Raw genomic sequence first — 16582 nt, 5'->3', positions numbered from 1 at the left:
TTTTTAATTTTTATTGCCTTTTTGTCTGTTTGTTAATCCTCACCCGAGGATGTTTTCCCATTGATTTTTAGAGAGAGTGAAAGGGTGGGAGGGAGAGAGAGACATTGATTGGTGTCTCCTGCATGACCCCCACTGGGGCCGGAGATTGAACCTGCAACCCAGGTACGTGCCCTTGACTGGAATCAAATAGGAGACCCTTCGGTCCATAGACCAGTGCTCCAACCGCTGAGCCAAACTGGTCAGGACATGCCCGAGTTTCTTGTCCTGTTCCCACTTTTCCACCGAAGAGCAGCTTCTCGAAAGGCCTTTGGCCTTGCAGGGAGCAGCCACCTTAGCAGTAAGCACATTTGTTGGCCCTGGAAAAAACCCCAACAGCAAGCAAGATGCTTTTCCCTTCTACTGCCAGAGCCTGAGTATTCCGAAATGGTACCGGGAAGACATAACTTCAGATGTCCTTTTAGGTAAATTAAAATTAACGACCTGCTTTATTCATTTGGGTTGTAATGTTTCCCTCTTAAAATAATAGTACCATGTATTCTAGTCTATCAAAATGGGGGCCCATATCCATAAACATGAAAGACCTCGAGTCTTTATATGCTCAAACATGCAATTAGACCTCAGTCACTTTGAGGGCTAGAGGCCACCACAGAGAGAGCGCACTAGCAGTGATTCATGGAAGTGCCACTTCATTCACGGCTGTGTGATTCGTGCCTCCTCGCTGAGCGCCGCTGTGTGCAAGCTGTGTGTGACACCCTGGGCAGTGCCAAGAACAGGAAACTGGTTCCTACCGTCAAGGTTAGTTCAGTTCAATAAAATGTTGTGTACCCGACTGACACTTAGCACCCAGCAAAGATTGACTTTACCAGGTCGGGTAGGGTGTGAGTGCAACAAGAAAAATTACTTTAAACCTAGTGCTATAAAATTCAAAGCCTGGAAGGTTTGATTGGATCAAGGTTTAGAAAACACTTTCTGAAGGCAGAGGCCAGGAAGAGTGGGGAAGACATTTGCAGAGAATAACCCGAACGCCAGTCATCGAATTAGGCACATTCCAGGCATCATCTCATTTTAAAATTGTGATGTAAAGATCCTCATTTGTAGTTCATTGTCAGGTAAAGAGACTGAAGAACATGGTTAACAAAAAAAACACAAGTGATCGTACTAGACATACTGTTTTGTGACGACGTTTTGCCCCTTAATACATTTTAGACATTTCCTATGGTGTCACTGAGTATGCTTTTCCACATTATTCTCAATGATTACATAACTTATTTATCCATTTCCCTTATAACTAAGTTTGGTAAGAAGATACAAATATAAGAAAATTAAAAAATAAACAAAACCAAGAAAGTAGTAGGAGCAAATATATAATCTAGAGAGCGGGCACTTTTTTTAAAAAAAGTATTTTATTCTTTTAGAGAAGCAAAATTGAAAGGAAGTTACAGAGATTTCTCATGTGCTCCCACGTCCCCACATTCACAGCCTCTCCCATTATCAGTCCCCCTCCAGAGTAGTATATTTGTTTCGAATGATGAATCTACATTGACATATCGTATCATATCATAATGACCCAAGTCCATTGTTCTCATTAGGGTTCATTCTTGGTCTTGTACATTCTGTAGGTTTGGATATATGTATAATGGTGTGTATCTGTCATTGTAGTATCATACAGAGGGTGGACACATTTTTAATACATTATATTAAAACAGCAGAAACTTTAACAGAAAAGACAATTCATTTTGAATACATAAAAATTAAAAAATCCTTTGGGTAATCAAGATTGTTATAAATGAAATGAAAGCCTTTATCTCATTAAATTCTCAATAGTTGATGAAGTAGGTGCTTAGATTTCTTTTAAAGAGGAGGAAACTGAGGTGCAGAGAAATGCCAATGTGCAGATCAGTGGATTTCTGGGAGATTGATTATGTTGATGAAGAACAAAAGTTGATAGAATGAGAGACATATTGAGGAAAGTGTTCAAACTAGTCCTTGCAGCGGCCTTTGATATGGATCCTGGCTTTACTACTTCAAGGTGATGGATGAGCTCCATTTAGTTCAAAATATTATATTTTCATTCCATCCTTTGAAGTGTTTGTTCCACACAATTTCTCATTATAGCTGTTATAACAAAAATGATACCCGCCCTGGCCGGTTTGGCTCAGCGGTTAGAGCGTCGGCCTGCGGTCTGGAGAGACCCGGGTTCGGTTCCCGCTAAGGGCACGTACTTCGGTTGCAGTTTGTCCCCGGCCCTGGTTGGTCGTGCGGGTGGCAGCCACTCGATGTGTCCCTTCACATCGATGTTTCTCTCTCTCTCTCCCTTCCTCTCTCTCCCTCCCACTCTATCTGTACAAAAAATGTAAAAATACCCTCGGGTGAGGATTAAAAAAAAAAAAAAAAAATGATACCCTTTTCAGGTTATGTCTTCAAATGCAAAATTTCAGAGATATCAAGGACAGATGAATTAGATGCTAATTACAAAAAACAAAATCCCTTTTTACTATGCCTTATATAATATACTGTATATACATCCCTTAAGTAGTAGAAATTATCAAGGTCTCAGTTAAATAGGGACTGTATAGTATAGACCATTAACTACTTGTTAAAGACAAAAGGGAAAAAGCCAATAGATGAAATAAAAAAAGTGATTATGGCTATCATCATAGTTTATCAGTGGGAAAAATCTGTAATGAGAAAATTTAGAATGTGAATGTTTTTAGATCATATTTAGGTGAATTCCACCTCATCTTGGATAAAAGCACGTGGCTTATTGTTTACAGTAAAATGTTTCACTCTGGCCAGTTTGGCTAAGCCATTAGAGCTCACAGACCAAAGGGCCATGGGTTCAATTCCCAGTCAAGGGCACGTGCCTGGGTTGCAGGTTTTTTGTTGTTGTTTTTTTATCCTCACCCGAGGATATTTTTCCATTTTTTGTACAGATAGAGTGGGAGGGAGAGAGAGGAACAGAGAGAGAGAGAGAAACATCGACGTGAAGGGACACATCAAGTGGCTGCCACCCGCACGACCAACCAGGGCCGGGGACAAACTGCAACCGAAGTGCGTGCCCTTAGCGGGAACCGAACCCGGGTCTCTCCGGACCGCAGGCCGACGCTCTAACCACTGAGCCAAACTGGCCAGGGCTGGGTTGCAGGTTTGATCCCTGACCCTGGTCAGGGTCATGCAGGAGGAAACCAATTGATGTGTCTCTCTCACATCAATGTTTATCTCTCTCTCTCTCTCTCTCTCTCCTTCTTCCTCTCCCTCTCCCTTCCACTCTATCTAAAAAAAAAAAAAAAAAATCTATGGGAAAATATCCTCAGGGGAGAATTAACCAAAAAAAAAATGGTTCTGTGAAATTGATCTAAAATCTGACTTAAAATGGGGATATAATATTTACCTCCTCTGGAGTAACGAAATTTATGTTATGTAATAACCTTGGCACATTTACAGCATCGTGTTTAATAGGCCCTCCAGAGTGCTGGTGAATACCACTGTCTGTTTTCTACATTTTGTAGGAAATGAAATATATATCATAAACTTTTTGCATCAGGCTCAACTACTGCTCTCTTGATGTTTAGCAAAAGGGTCAAGGATTGTGTGTTCTATTAACTGCATTCAAAACTGAATTTAAGAGATTTTAATAGCTGTTTAGAATTAGTGTTTGAATTTATACTACAGAGAATATTGAGATTTTTGGCACTGAAGAGTCCTACATGTAGCCACTTAAAATTGAATGGACTTCATTGTTTAATTCCAAGTATATAGATATATTCTTATATAATTTATGACTATATACATATATATTTTATATAAAATATATGCATTGCATTTTTTACAAGTACATTTTATTTTTTTCCCAAACAGATAAACAATCAGATTCTGTATGGAAGAAGTCACCAGAATGCGTCTGCCATTATTAAGACTGCTCCGTCCAAAGTCAAGCTGGTATTCATCAGGTAAGACAGATATATCATAAAACCTGAGTTCTCTTCTGGAGCTGCTCTTATTTATGTAACACTATTTTATCTTTGGTTTGTTTAACAAAATTACTATATTCTAAAAATACATTTTCTTTTTGTAACTATCACTGCAAGAAAGTCTAGATTGGCTCAGCCAGTGTGGCTCAGTGTTTGAGCGTCGACCCATGCACCAAGAGGTCACCAGTTCGATTCCTGGTCAGGACACATGCCCAGGTTTTGGGCCCGATCCCCAGTGGAGGGCATGCAGGAGGCTGCCAATCGATGTTCTCTCTCACTGATGTTTCTATCAATCATTCCCTCTCCCTTCCTCCCTCTCTAAAATCAATAAAGAATAATTTTTTTTGAAAAAGTATAGATTGTTGTTCATGTTTCACATGATAGTATTGGTAGTTGAAACCAGTGTTTGTATTTCCATTTTTAAAGATTCTTCTCTTCCAAGTATCACATGACCTCACTTATTTGTGGAATATAATGAACAAAACAAGTTGATGAACAAAATAGACCCAGAGACATAGAAGTAGGGTACAGACTGACAAATCTCAGAAGAGTGGGTTGGAGGAGAGGAAAGAGATAAACCACAAAACTTACATGCATGTATGCATAACCATGGACATAGACAACAATGCTGGGGGGGGGGGGGTATCGGGAGGAGGGTGTCAATGGGGGGAAAAGGAGGAACATCTGTAATCAAAAAAAATTTTTTTAATCTTCTCTTCCTGGGTCTGATTACTCTCTCTATAAATACAATAGCAGCTTCTACCTTCTCCTCCTCCATCACCATCATCTATATGTGCTGACTCATTCATGTCTTCATCAAAGAATAGGCAGGAAAACAGAATCCAGGGAAACTTAGGAGTTTAATATTAAGAGTGCTGGTGAGAAATGCAGAGAGGAGATGTGAGCTCTGCTGTGCAGAGGTACCTGGTGTGTTTGGGCCTCCACATGACCCTGTACCTCGCTTGCTAGCTGACTGAGCCTTTCTGGCAGAAGTGGATCGCAACTGGGGCTCCTCGTTGGTGGCAGACCCCAGTGCCTCAGCAGCAGTGGAGTGAGCTTTGATTCTGTTATTGGACTAAAATGACAGGTAAATCTGAATTATCTTTATTTTTAGGTGACATAACTAACTCTGTATGTTTACTGCTGCTCTCTTTTCTTTCTGGACCTCATTTATTTGTAAAATGGAAATAATAAAGCACCTACCTCGTTGTGATTATTTTCAAAATGTGAAATGTTTGTCTAGCCTAGAGCAAAGGCTGAAAGAGTGTTAACTGGTATTTTATGATGGTGATTCTTCTTCTTCCAATTCTCTTACCTGTCGGTAAAACCTATCCAATCCCAGGGGACCACGGGGATTTAAGAAGTAATTTTATTCCCAGATATGGGCACTCCTGTAGGTGACTGAAATATTCCCACACCATCACTTCAGCCTCAGGGGGGTGTGGCTGCTTTGCTCTTAAAGAAATCACACATTGGCAGCTTTTTCTCTTACTCACTAGCATTTTCTGGCCTTCCAGTTTTTTACTCTTGTTTCCAGAGGGAGAAACCTTTCTCCTTCTTGTATGTCTTTGTGAGTTAAGATGACATCCTCTGGCTTACTCACCTTGACCTTTTCTGTTAGTCACAGATCTTCTTTTTGGGTTTCTTTGGCCATCCTGTTGCCAGAGGTTACACAATTAGACTTAGATGATGGAAAGATGAACAGACTTGAGGAAAGGTCAGCCACACAAGAGTTTAGGATGATGGGACTATTAGGCAGAACACTTGGGGAAGAGTATGATTGTCTGGCCATTGTGCTGTACACCTGAGATCAATACCAAATAATGTTGAAGGTGAACTTTAATTGAAAAATTAAAAAATTTTAATTACAAAAAAAAAGTTTAGGCCCTGGCTGGTGGTGTGGCTCAGTTGGTTGGAGCATTGTCCCATACACCAAAAGGGGGCAGGGTCAGGGCACATGCCCAGGTTTCAGGCTCCATCCCTGATTGGAGGCAGCTGATCATTGTTTCTCACTCACATAAATGTTTCTCTTTCTCTCGCCCTCCTCCTCCCCCTCTGTACCCTCTGCTCCCCCTCCATACCCTCTGCTTCTCCTTTTCCCTCTTTCCCTTCCTCGCTCTACAAATCAATAAAAATCAAAAAAGAGAGATGATGAAACACTGGAAGAGATAGCCACAGACATCATATCAAACCATTCCTGGTAAATGTTAGAATAAGAGATATGGACAAAACATCTACCTAAAACATCTCATTTTGTTCTCTATCAGCTGATGCTCCTGCACCTCCTCCTCCGTCTTCTTTTAGTGATGGCCTGATATTCTAACAAGGAGTAGAACACTGTTTGTATTTTGGTGTGTGTTTTTTTAGTAGAACACTATTCAATTGAGTAACGTATACAGAGAAATCTAATTAGCATGAATTAATTTTTTTTTTTATCCTCGACATTTTTTCCATTTTTTGTTCAGATAGAGTGGAAGGAGAGAGAGGAAAAGAGAGAGAGAGAAACATCGACGTGAAAGGGACACATCAAGTGGTTGCCACCCGCAAGTCCAACCAGGGCCAGGGACAAATTGCAACTGAGGTACGCGCCCTTAGCAGGAACCGAACCCGGGTCTCTCTGGACCGCAGGCCGACGCTCTAACCGCTGAGCCAAACTGGCCAGGGCAACATGAATTAATCGTTATGTCAATAAAATATATTAGATTTTACTGGATAAGTTATGTCAACTAGTTTCAGAATCTAAAGCACTTAAGGAAATCGAGAAACATATTGCTCGTCAGCTCTGTATATCAGCAGTGGAGGCAGAATGGCAATGGTGTCCTGTTCTGGTGTGGTAACCTGTGCATTGTAGGTGCTAATCAGCATATCATCTTGTCTCCTCCAGGCTGACTGTCCAGTTCATTAGCCATGTAGGTGCATCTTTCAATCTCTTTCAGCCTATTGTTACAAGAACCCCAATTTTGCCCCTTTGGAACCAAATCCTGGAGCAGTTAAATATTGACTTGTTATCAAGTTTTGGGAAGTTAACGCTTGAATTTTGTCAGCACAACAGATATTATACTTTTAAATTGCATAACCTGTACTGTGTTAGATATATTATCACTGTAAAAACTTATTTTTATAAATTGTATTTCTTTACAGTTAGTGCTGCTATTTGACAATATTTTCTTCCTTAATTGAAATCATTGATTCTCTGTGCATTTCCAGTATATAGAGGTTTTTGACTTTTATACCTTGGCAACTCTTTTCAAATATGTTGACAATTGCGATAAAATTGGGAACTGGCCACAAATAGTATGATTAGCAGTAATCACAGAAACCTGTTAAAATATGCTACAGGCAACATATTGATTCACTGGGGCCTTTAGTCTATAGTGATGTACATTTGTGTGAGCATGTCTTTGCATATTCTTTTTTTTTTAATCCTCACCGGAGGACATTTTTCCATTTTTTGTTCAGGTAGAGTGGGAGGGAGAGAGAGGAACAGAGAGAGAGAGAAACATTGATGCGAAAGGGACACATCGAGTGGCTGCCACCCGCACAACCGACCAGGGCCGGGGACAAACTGCAACCGAGGTACACGCCCTTAGCGGAAACCGAACCCGGGTCTCTCAGGACCGCAGGCCAACGCTCTAACCGCTGAGCCAAACCAGCCAGGGCCATATTCTTTTAACACTTGTACTTATTCATGTACTAATTGATCTATAATTCACAAAGGGTCTTTGAGTCATTAATGAAAGTTAGTAAGTTGCTGCTATGTATACATGACTCTTTTTTCCCCCACATTATTAGATTTTGGACAATCTACAGGTCACATAATTGTGCTCTAAGCTACATATAGGGACTTTGATATACTAATTTTTTTACTCTGGATCATCCAGAGGTATATTTCAGTCTGGATTCTTACTATGCACGACACATTTAGTTCTGTGGGTTTTCCTATTCATTGTATCCTCTGCACACAAGTACACCAATTTAAGTACAGGAGGAGAGCTATATTAGTACAATGAGGAAGGGATTGCTGTATTTTGCAGTGCAGGGATCCAAGGAGATTAATGATCTTGCCTGCAGCTCTTGTCATGCATTCCCTCACTATCAAAAATGAAATGTCACGAGTAACAACTCACTCTCCATTACTTAATTACACGTGGAAATCATGTACTGTGTAAAAACTCCTGGGTCTTAAGGAGGCCAAATGAAACTGAAACCCTTGGATTTAGTGCTAGCTGTCAAGCCCTACTGAGTAAAAGTGGGCTCACCATGGGATCCGCCTTTCTGTATCAGTTGAGCATATGTCTTGATTTTGTAATTAAAAATATAGTGTGGCTCATCATCCTCTGGCCATATCCCTAAAAGATGATACTGACTTGAAAGTAATGTGACTGTCAGAGTCCTGTCTGGGGGAAGTCCATCTGAAGAAGTAAACTGAACGCCTGTTTTTAAAATCTTTTTGTGCTCTCTTGATTCTGTATATCTAGTTTTGATAAAGATGAGGGGGAAAGATGGTGGGCACAATCATGAGTTTTACTTTCATAAAGAAATATTCAAACATTTATGCAACAAGCATTTGCTGAGTGCCTATTTGTGCTGGTGCTGTGTGGTCAGCGACCCAATCTCTGCCCTAACGAAGGAGGCAGAGAGGCAACCACCCAGTACCTTACAGTGACATAACTGCTGTGGTTGTATAGGGACAGCATAGGACATGAACCTAACCTAGTTGGGGAGCCTAAGGGAAAATATCACAGAAAAAGGTGCTTAAGTTGAGACCTAAAGGATATGTAAGTGAAAACAAAGTATGTATAGAAACCTATATGTTTTTAGAATTGGATGTTTTACCCAGTATACCTGAACATTTACTTGCAGGGAAACAGTGGCCCTTCTTTAAGAAAGTACCATTAGATAAGGACAGCTGTGTATGCTGTGTTTTTTGTTGTTTTTTTTAATCCTCACCTGAGGACATTTTTTCATTTTTTGCACAGATAGAGTGGGAGGGAGAAAGAGAGAGAGGGGGGAAACATCCATGTGAAAGGGACACATCGAGTGGCTGCCACCCACACGACCAACCAGGGCCAGGGACAAACTGCAACCGAGGTACATGCCCTTAGCGGGAACCGAACCTGGGTCTCTCCGGACCGCAGGCTGATGCTCTAACTGCTGAGCAAAACCGGCCAGGGCTGCTGTGTGTTTTAAATACTGTAAGGAACCATCTTTCTGACTCATGAAATATTAAAGCATGCAATGCCCATTTTCACGTGCACAATAAAATGTGATTCATGGGATAGAAGAGGCCTATTACATTAGCAATGAACTTCAGTAGGAAGTAGGGATCCATGCCAGCAACCTCAAGGCTCATCAGTTGCTGTTTAGTTAGACCATCTGGTAGACCCATATGAGTCTCTCAAGGGCTCTGAAATGCTGATTCTTGTTTCAGTGCTGTTTCCTGTAGTATCTATAGTAAATAGTACTTTCAATTATTTATTTTATATTTGTAAGTAGAATTTATAAGCCTTTTAGTGAAAGAATAAGGTGTAGTTGAAGGGTTTTGTGTTTTGCTCTTTTGTCAGACATTGCAAATTATATGTCCAAATTAGAATCATTGTTTCCTTTGACATACCTGGACACCCTTGGGAAGCTCTGTTAAATCCAGTTCTGATTCCATTGAATCATACATTTCTAGCATCTTTTTTGAAAGCCTACAGCATATCCCTTTGAATATCCACAGTAGCCATAAATTTTCTTCCTTGGAGAGTAGTTAAGGTAGGTAGTCTGAAATGACCAAAGATTTTACAGGGCCATTCATGAATTAGGTGAATCCAGTGAATTAGGTAAGTATTGCTATCAAAGAACAAGCCTGTCTTTCTGGTATAACTTGCCAAATATCTTTGAAAATCAATTTTGTTATTTCAAGGATAGGGTTGGTAATTTTTTTTCTTTTTTTTGCTGCTCCTCTTTGTTCTTAACATAGTACCAGCTTGTGGAAATTAGGGGTTATATTTGTTCCACTTGTGTCACTCAAACACCTCATTGTGATGGTAACAGGGACGATGTGGGCTTTTTTTTTTTTTTTTGCCGGTTAATGTTTATATGCCTGTTTCCTTTGATAGACCCCACTCCCCCAAACACATTCTCTTTCTTTCTCTCTCACACACACACATGATGTATTAGTATGGTGGAACAGTAAAAACAGTAAATCTAGATGCCATCTCCCTCCGTGGAAGCTGAAGGAGGCAGATCTTCTCATTGCCAAGGTGTGACCAGTGGGTGGTCATGTGAACAGGACACCTTAGGTTTAGAACAGAAAGCAAACACGGTGAGTGGTTTTGTATGAATGGCGTTTATTCCTGGAGCCACAGCACCTTGATCAGAAGTTCCTACTATAGCCCTGGCCGGTTTTGCTCAGTGGTTAGAGCGTCCACCTGCGGTGCGGAGAGACCCGGGTTCGGTTCCTGCTAAGGGCATGTACCTTGGTTGCAGTTTGTCCCCGGCCCTGGTTGGTCGTGCGGTTTGGCGGCCACTCAATGTGTCCCTTTCACATCGATGTTTCCCTCTCTCTTCCTCTCTCTCCCTCCCACTGTCTGTACAAAAAATGGTAAAATAGCCCTGGCCGGTTTGGCTCAGCGGTTAGAGCATCGGCCTGCGGTCCCGAGAGACCTGGGTTCGGTTCCCGCTAAGGGCATGTACCTTGGTTGCAGTTTGTCCCCGGCCCTGGTTGGTCGGGCGGGTGGCAGCCACTCAATGTGTCCCTTTCACATCGATGTTTCTCTCTCTCTCTCTCTCTCCCTCCCACTCTACCTGAACAAAAAAATGGAAAAAATGTCCTCGGGTGAGGATAACAAAAAAAAAAAAAGAAAGAAGTTCCTACTATAATATCATTCTGCTTCCTGCTTCCTTGTCCTCTGAAGGTCTCGTAGTTCCTATCTGTTCCAAGTCTGACTGTATAGTCTGCCTGTATTTTGTGAGATCCCAATATCCCTCTAGTGCATTTCCTTTCTTAAGTTGGCCCAAATTCATTTCTATTGCTTTGCTTGTTGACAAAGAATCCTAATGTATGGGAAGGGTGATAAAAGTAGAGCTATCTGAACAAACCATGAGCAACCAGAGTGAGATATTTGGTTTCCTCTGTACATTTTCTTGTCACATTTAGGCTTTTAGCCTTGATTTGTATACTCTAGACTTCTTTTTTTTTTTTTTTTTAATCCTCACCCGAGGACATTTTTCCATTTTTTGTTCGGGTAGAGTGGGAGGGAGAGAGAGGAACAGAGAGAGAGAGAGAGAAACATCGACGTGAAGGGACACATCGAGTGGCTGCCACCCGCACGACTGACCAGAGCCGGGGACAAACTGCAACCAAGGTACATGCCCTTAGCGGGAACCGAACCCGGGTCTCTCAGGACCGCAAGCTGGCGCTCTAACCGCTGAGCCAAACCGGCCAGGGCTGTATACTCTAGACTTCTTTAGCAGAGCACAGACCACTGAACAAGTCTCTATTAAGGATCTCCAGTATGATGTGCTTCTATTGCCAAAGCATTCAGTGGATCTTGAAGTAAAATTTCCATGATTATCTCAGAGGAATCAGGCAGGTCCTATCCTGGATTTATACCTGGGGGTGGGAGTGTCACATTTCCCCTCACATTGCCTTATGCTGAGGGCTGGATATCAAAACAATATTTGGACTTTGCTAGCCAGGACAAAGAGAGGAATGGCACACGATACCTACTACACTGCCTTTTAAAAAGAATCTCTTTGAAAAACTTATTAGGCCAAGTCATCTATCCTACCTAGTCCTAGGCTCCCACATGAGCCCCCACCAATCTGCACTACCAGATCTTTTATGAGCTGCTTTTCCTCTCACGGCCTGCGCTTAGAACTTACCTGGAGCCACCTGTGTAAAATGTGAGTCTGGAGGCAGAGTGACTCCCAGCAGCCCTCATTACCGACTGTTTGGCGTGTCAAATAAATAGCGTTCATAATTCCACTGTCATTGGACATTTATTTCAAATTCAACATATTCAGCTATTTTGGTGGTTTCTTCCAGTTGGAAACAGGAAACTATTCAGTTTGTTCAGATAGTTAGAAATATCTTCTGGATTCTTTTCAGAAAGTTGTTTTGCTCCTACTGAGATGTGATTTGCTTTGTTTTAGATATTACTTCTGGTTCGTTTACATGAAGGTTTCCTGGCTGAATGTTAATTTGTTGTCATGTTTCAATTAATAGAGCAGAAGTAGCCCTGGCCGGTTTGGCTCAGCGGTTAGAGCATCAGCCTGTGGTCCAGAGACCCAGGTTCGGTTGCCGCTAAGGGCATGTACCTCGGTTGCACTCTGTCCTTGGCCCTGGTTGGGTCGTGCAGGTGGCAACCACTCAACGTGTCCCTTTCACATCGATGTTTCTCTCTCTCTCTCTTCCTTTCTCTCCCTCCCACTCTATCTGAACAAAAAATGAAAAAATGTCCTCAGGTGAGGATAAAAATAATAATAATAATAATAATAATGATAAAAAAGAGCAGAAGTAGTTGATTTTTTTCCTGTGCACATGCATTTCACATCATTGTATTTAACATGATCAGAAAAGACTGTCAATGCCTGTTTAGTTGTGTTCATGTGTTCCTCATTTATTTGACTTCGAGGTCTGAATACCTAAATCTTATACTAGATACTAGATTGTAGTTGTAATCACTTTAGAACAGGCTGCAAAGAAATTAAGTCGATCTACTCAGCAATCCAGCCTGAATTCACAACTTCTGCTTTTGATATAATGCTATTTTGTTGGCATAAAATAAGATCCCATGGGTTTTGTGAAAGTGAAATTTCAAGTGGCGAGACCAGAGCCATCCTGAAGACAATGATGATCTTCAGTTACATTCTAAATAATTCAAACATATTCTCATCACACTTGTACTTTTTTTGTCTTGCTTAGTTAATATTTTTAAACTGCGGTGAAATATGCATAATAAAATTTACCATCTTAACCATTTTAAGTGTACAGTTCAGTGGCATTAAGTACATTTCCACTGTTGTACAACCACCACCACCACCACCCATCTCCAGAGCTCTTTGCATCTTGCAAAAGTGAAACTGTTCCCCTTTAAAAATAACTCTTCTTTCTCCCCTCCCTTCAGCCTCTGGCAACCACCATTGTACTTTCTGTCTCTGAATTTAACTATACTATGTACCTCATAAAAGAAGAATCATATAGTATTTGTCCTTTTGTTACCGGTTATTTCACTTACAATGTTTTTATGGTTCATCCTTGTTGTAGCATGTGTCAGAATTTCCTTTCTTTTTAAACGCTGAATAATATTCCTTTATATGTATATAGCACATTTGTTTATTCATTCTTCTCTCCAGGGACACTTGGGTTACTTTGCCCTTTGACTATTGTGAATAATGCTATGAACATAAGTATACAAATGTCTCTTTGAGATCCTACTCTCAATTATTGTGGATATATTTCCAGGAGTGGGATTGCTGAATCATATGGTAATTTTTTTTTTTTTTTTATCCTCGCTCGAGGACATTTTTCTATTTTTTGTTCAGAGAGTAGGAGGGAGAGAAAAGAAGAGAGAGAGAGAGAGAGAGAGAGAGAGAGAGAGAGAGAGAGAGAAAGAAACATCAATATAAAAGAGATACATCGAGTGGCTGCCACCCACACGACCAACCAGGGCCGGGGACAAACTGCAACCAAGGTATGTGCCCTTAGCAGGAACCAAACTCGGGTCTCTCTGGACCGCAGGCCAATGCTCTATCTGCTGAGCCAAACTGACCAGGGCCATATGGTAATTCTATTTTTAATTTATTTTTTCCTTTATTGATGTGAGAGAGATAGAAACATCAGTGAGACAGAACATCGATTGGCCGCCTCCTACATGTGCCACTGGGGATCGGGCCCACAACCTGGGCATGTGCCCTGACCAGGAATCAAACCGGCAACCTCTTGGTGCATGGGTCAGTGCTCAACCACTGAGCCACACGGCCAAGCTCTATTTTTAATTTTTTGAGAAATGATCCTACTATCCTCCAAAGCAGCTGCACCATATTACATTACTACCAAGAGTGGACAAAAGGTTCCACTTTCTCCAAAACCTCACCAACACTTATTTTCTGTTTGTTTCATAGCAGCCATTCCGATGAGGGCAAAGTGGTATCTCATCATAGTTTTGATTTGCACTTCTCTGATGATTAGTGCTGTTGATATCTTTTCATGTGTTTATTAGCCATTTGTATATATCCTTTGGAGAAATGTCTTTTCAAATCCTTCACATATTTTTTAATCAGGTTGTTTTGTTGTTATTGAGTTGTAGCAATTCTTTAATGTTCTGGATATTAACCCCTTATCAGATTCATGATTTGCAAATATTTTCTCCCTTTCCATAGGTTGCCTGCTCACTCTGCTGATTGCTTCCTTTGATGCACAGCAGTTTTTCATTTTGATGTAGACCAATTTATCCATTCTTTGTTGTTGTTGCTTATGCTTTTGATGTCATATCAAAGAAATCATTGTCAAATCCAATGTAATGAAGCCTTTCCCTATGTTTTCTTCTAAGAGTTTTATAGTTTTAGCTCTTACATTTAGGTCTTTGCTCTATTTGAGTTAACTTTTGTATGTGGCGTAAGGGAAGGATCCAACATCCTTCTTTTGCATGTGGATATCCCATTTTCCAAGAACCATTTGTTGAAAAGAATATCCTTTTCCCCATCGAACAGTCTTGGTACCCTTGTTGAAAACCATTTGATCGTATATATGAGGGTTTATTTCAGGGCTCTCTATTCTGTTCCTCTGGTCCATATGTCTGTCTTAATATCAGTACTGCATTATTTTGGTTACTATAGCTCTGTAATAAATTTTGAAATCAGGAAGGGTGAGACCTCCAACTTGTTTGTTTGTTTTTCAAAATTGTTTTAGCTATTTGAGATCCCTTGAGATTCTATATGGATTTCAGGATAGAACACACTTTCTCTTTTAAAAGAAGTATAAATGCTCCTTAGAGATAACTCAGTCCCTGATAAAGTGAAAGTTAAGAGATTCTATAAATACATACCACCCATATATCAGATTTTTTTTTTCCTCATTCAGAAATTGTTGTCATGGGCTCATTGTGCTTTCCTGAGAATACGTATGTTCTCCTCATAGCCCACTAATCTTTCTTTTGACCACAATTTGTAGTGTTTGTTCAGAGTTTACATTGGAGAGAGTATCCCAATTTATCCTAAGGAATTAGTCAATGGTTTTGGATTGATGTTTCAAATAACATGTTAATGAAATCTCATTACAATTTGAATTAAAGTTACAGCTATGATGAATGAGAAATAAACATACAGTGTTTTATCAACAGCTCCCTCTATATAACATGTATGTGTTTCCAAGGATGTAGTGAAGTGTTCTTAGAAGAATAAAATGAACCTACTGAGTTCTGTCTCTTTTTTCCTTTTTTACTCAATCCCTCCAAACACCACCAAGACCTGCCCCCCACCAGAACTGTCCACCTACTCTCTCTCTCTGAGTGTCTCTATTTTGCTTGGTAGTTCAGTTTATTCATTAAATTCTACATATGAATGGAATCTTATGGTATTTGTCTTTCTCTCACTGGCTTATTTCAGTTAGAAAAACAAGAGAGGACTCATGGATATGGACAACAGTGTGGTGATTGCGGTGGAGGTGGGTAGAGGTAGAAGGGGACATAGAAGGCATAAATGGTGGTGGAAAAAATAAAATAAATGTTTAAAAATCAAGTTGTTGAAAAAGCCATATAAGTTTAGAATTTCAAAGGAAAGCAAGATTACTGTTTAATGTTATGTGGGTAGTCTTAACATGGGAAAGAATTTAATCCAAACTGCATGAATTTATTTATTTATAATTTTAAATTGATCTTTTAGAAGGAGGAAGAGAGAGAGGGAAACATCGATTGGTTGCCTCCTGTATGCATCCCAACAGGGATCCAACCCACAACCTGGTTATGTGCCCTGACTGAGAATCGAACCCACCACCTTTCGGTGTATAGTATGATGCTCCAACCAACAGAGCCACACCAGCCAGGACTGCATGAATGAATTTAACTCAAACATTATTGAGTACCTACTGTTTGTCAGATGTTATATAAAACCATAGAGTTAAGTAAGTACTCCAAGAACTTCTAAGACATGCAAATAAATAACTATACATCAGGCAAAACAAGCACCAACAGAGAGAACTCTATGATGTTGGGTTATTGAGATTGTATTTTGAGACTTGGTTGCTGACAGGGCAATTAAGGGGTTCACAGTTGAAAGGGGAATGACATGTTTATTGAGACTCAGAGAAAGCAGAAAAAGGAAACAAGTAGAACCACTGTTGTCAGTCCAGGCCATGTGAAAGTATGTGAATTAAGATGGGGAAAATAGGACTAGAAGGAAAGACAAGAAAGGATGACGTCTTTAGAATTAAATCATTAGACTTGGTGATTTCTTTGGATAGAAGGGTTGATGGCTGAATGAGTTAAGAGTGACTGAGGACTTAGCATCTAAAAATTTCAATATCTGAGACTGAACATCATAGAACCATAAAATATTAAATGTTAACTATTGTTATCATGTCTTAGGGCTCTGGCATATACATCATCTCACAATTCTATTAGAAG

The 16582-nt window shown here is 40.3% G+C and overlaps 1 protein-coding gene across 1 annotated transcript in view; it reads left to right on the top strand.

The window, feature by feature from the left end:
- The window catches only part of PATJ (PATJ crumbs cell polarity complex component), a 332328-nt gene that overhangs the window by 209580 nt on the left and 106166 nt on the right, over positions 1-16582 (top strand). The window contains exon 29 of the mRNA XM_036256685.1: positions 3859-3950. Coding sequence (XP_036112578.1) covers positions 3859-3950 — 92 coding nt within the window. The remainder of the gene's footprint in view (positions 1-3858; positions 3951-16582) is intronic.

The sequence above is a fragment of the Molossus molossus genome, unplaced genomic scaffold (genome assembly GCF_014108415.1).
Source record: "Molossus molossus isolate mMolMol1 unplaced genomic scaffold, mMolMol1.p scaffold_m16_p_12, whole genome shotgun sequence".
Taxonomy (NCBI): domain Eukaryota; kingdom Metazoa; phylum Chordata; class Mammalia; order Chiroptera; family Molossidae; genus Molossus; species Molossus molossus.
The sequence above is the reverse complement of the archived record's forward strand: the minus strand, read 5'-3'. Positions and strand labels throughout refer to the sequence as shown.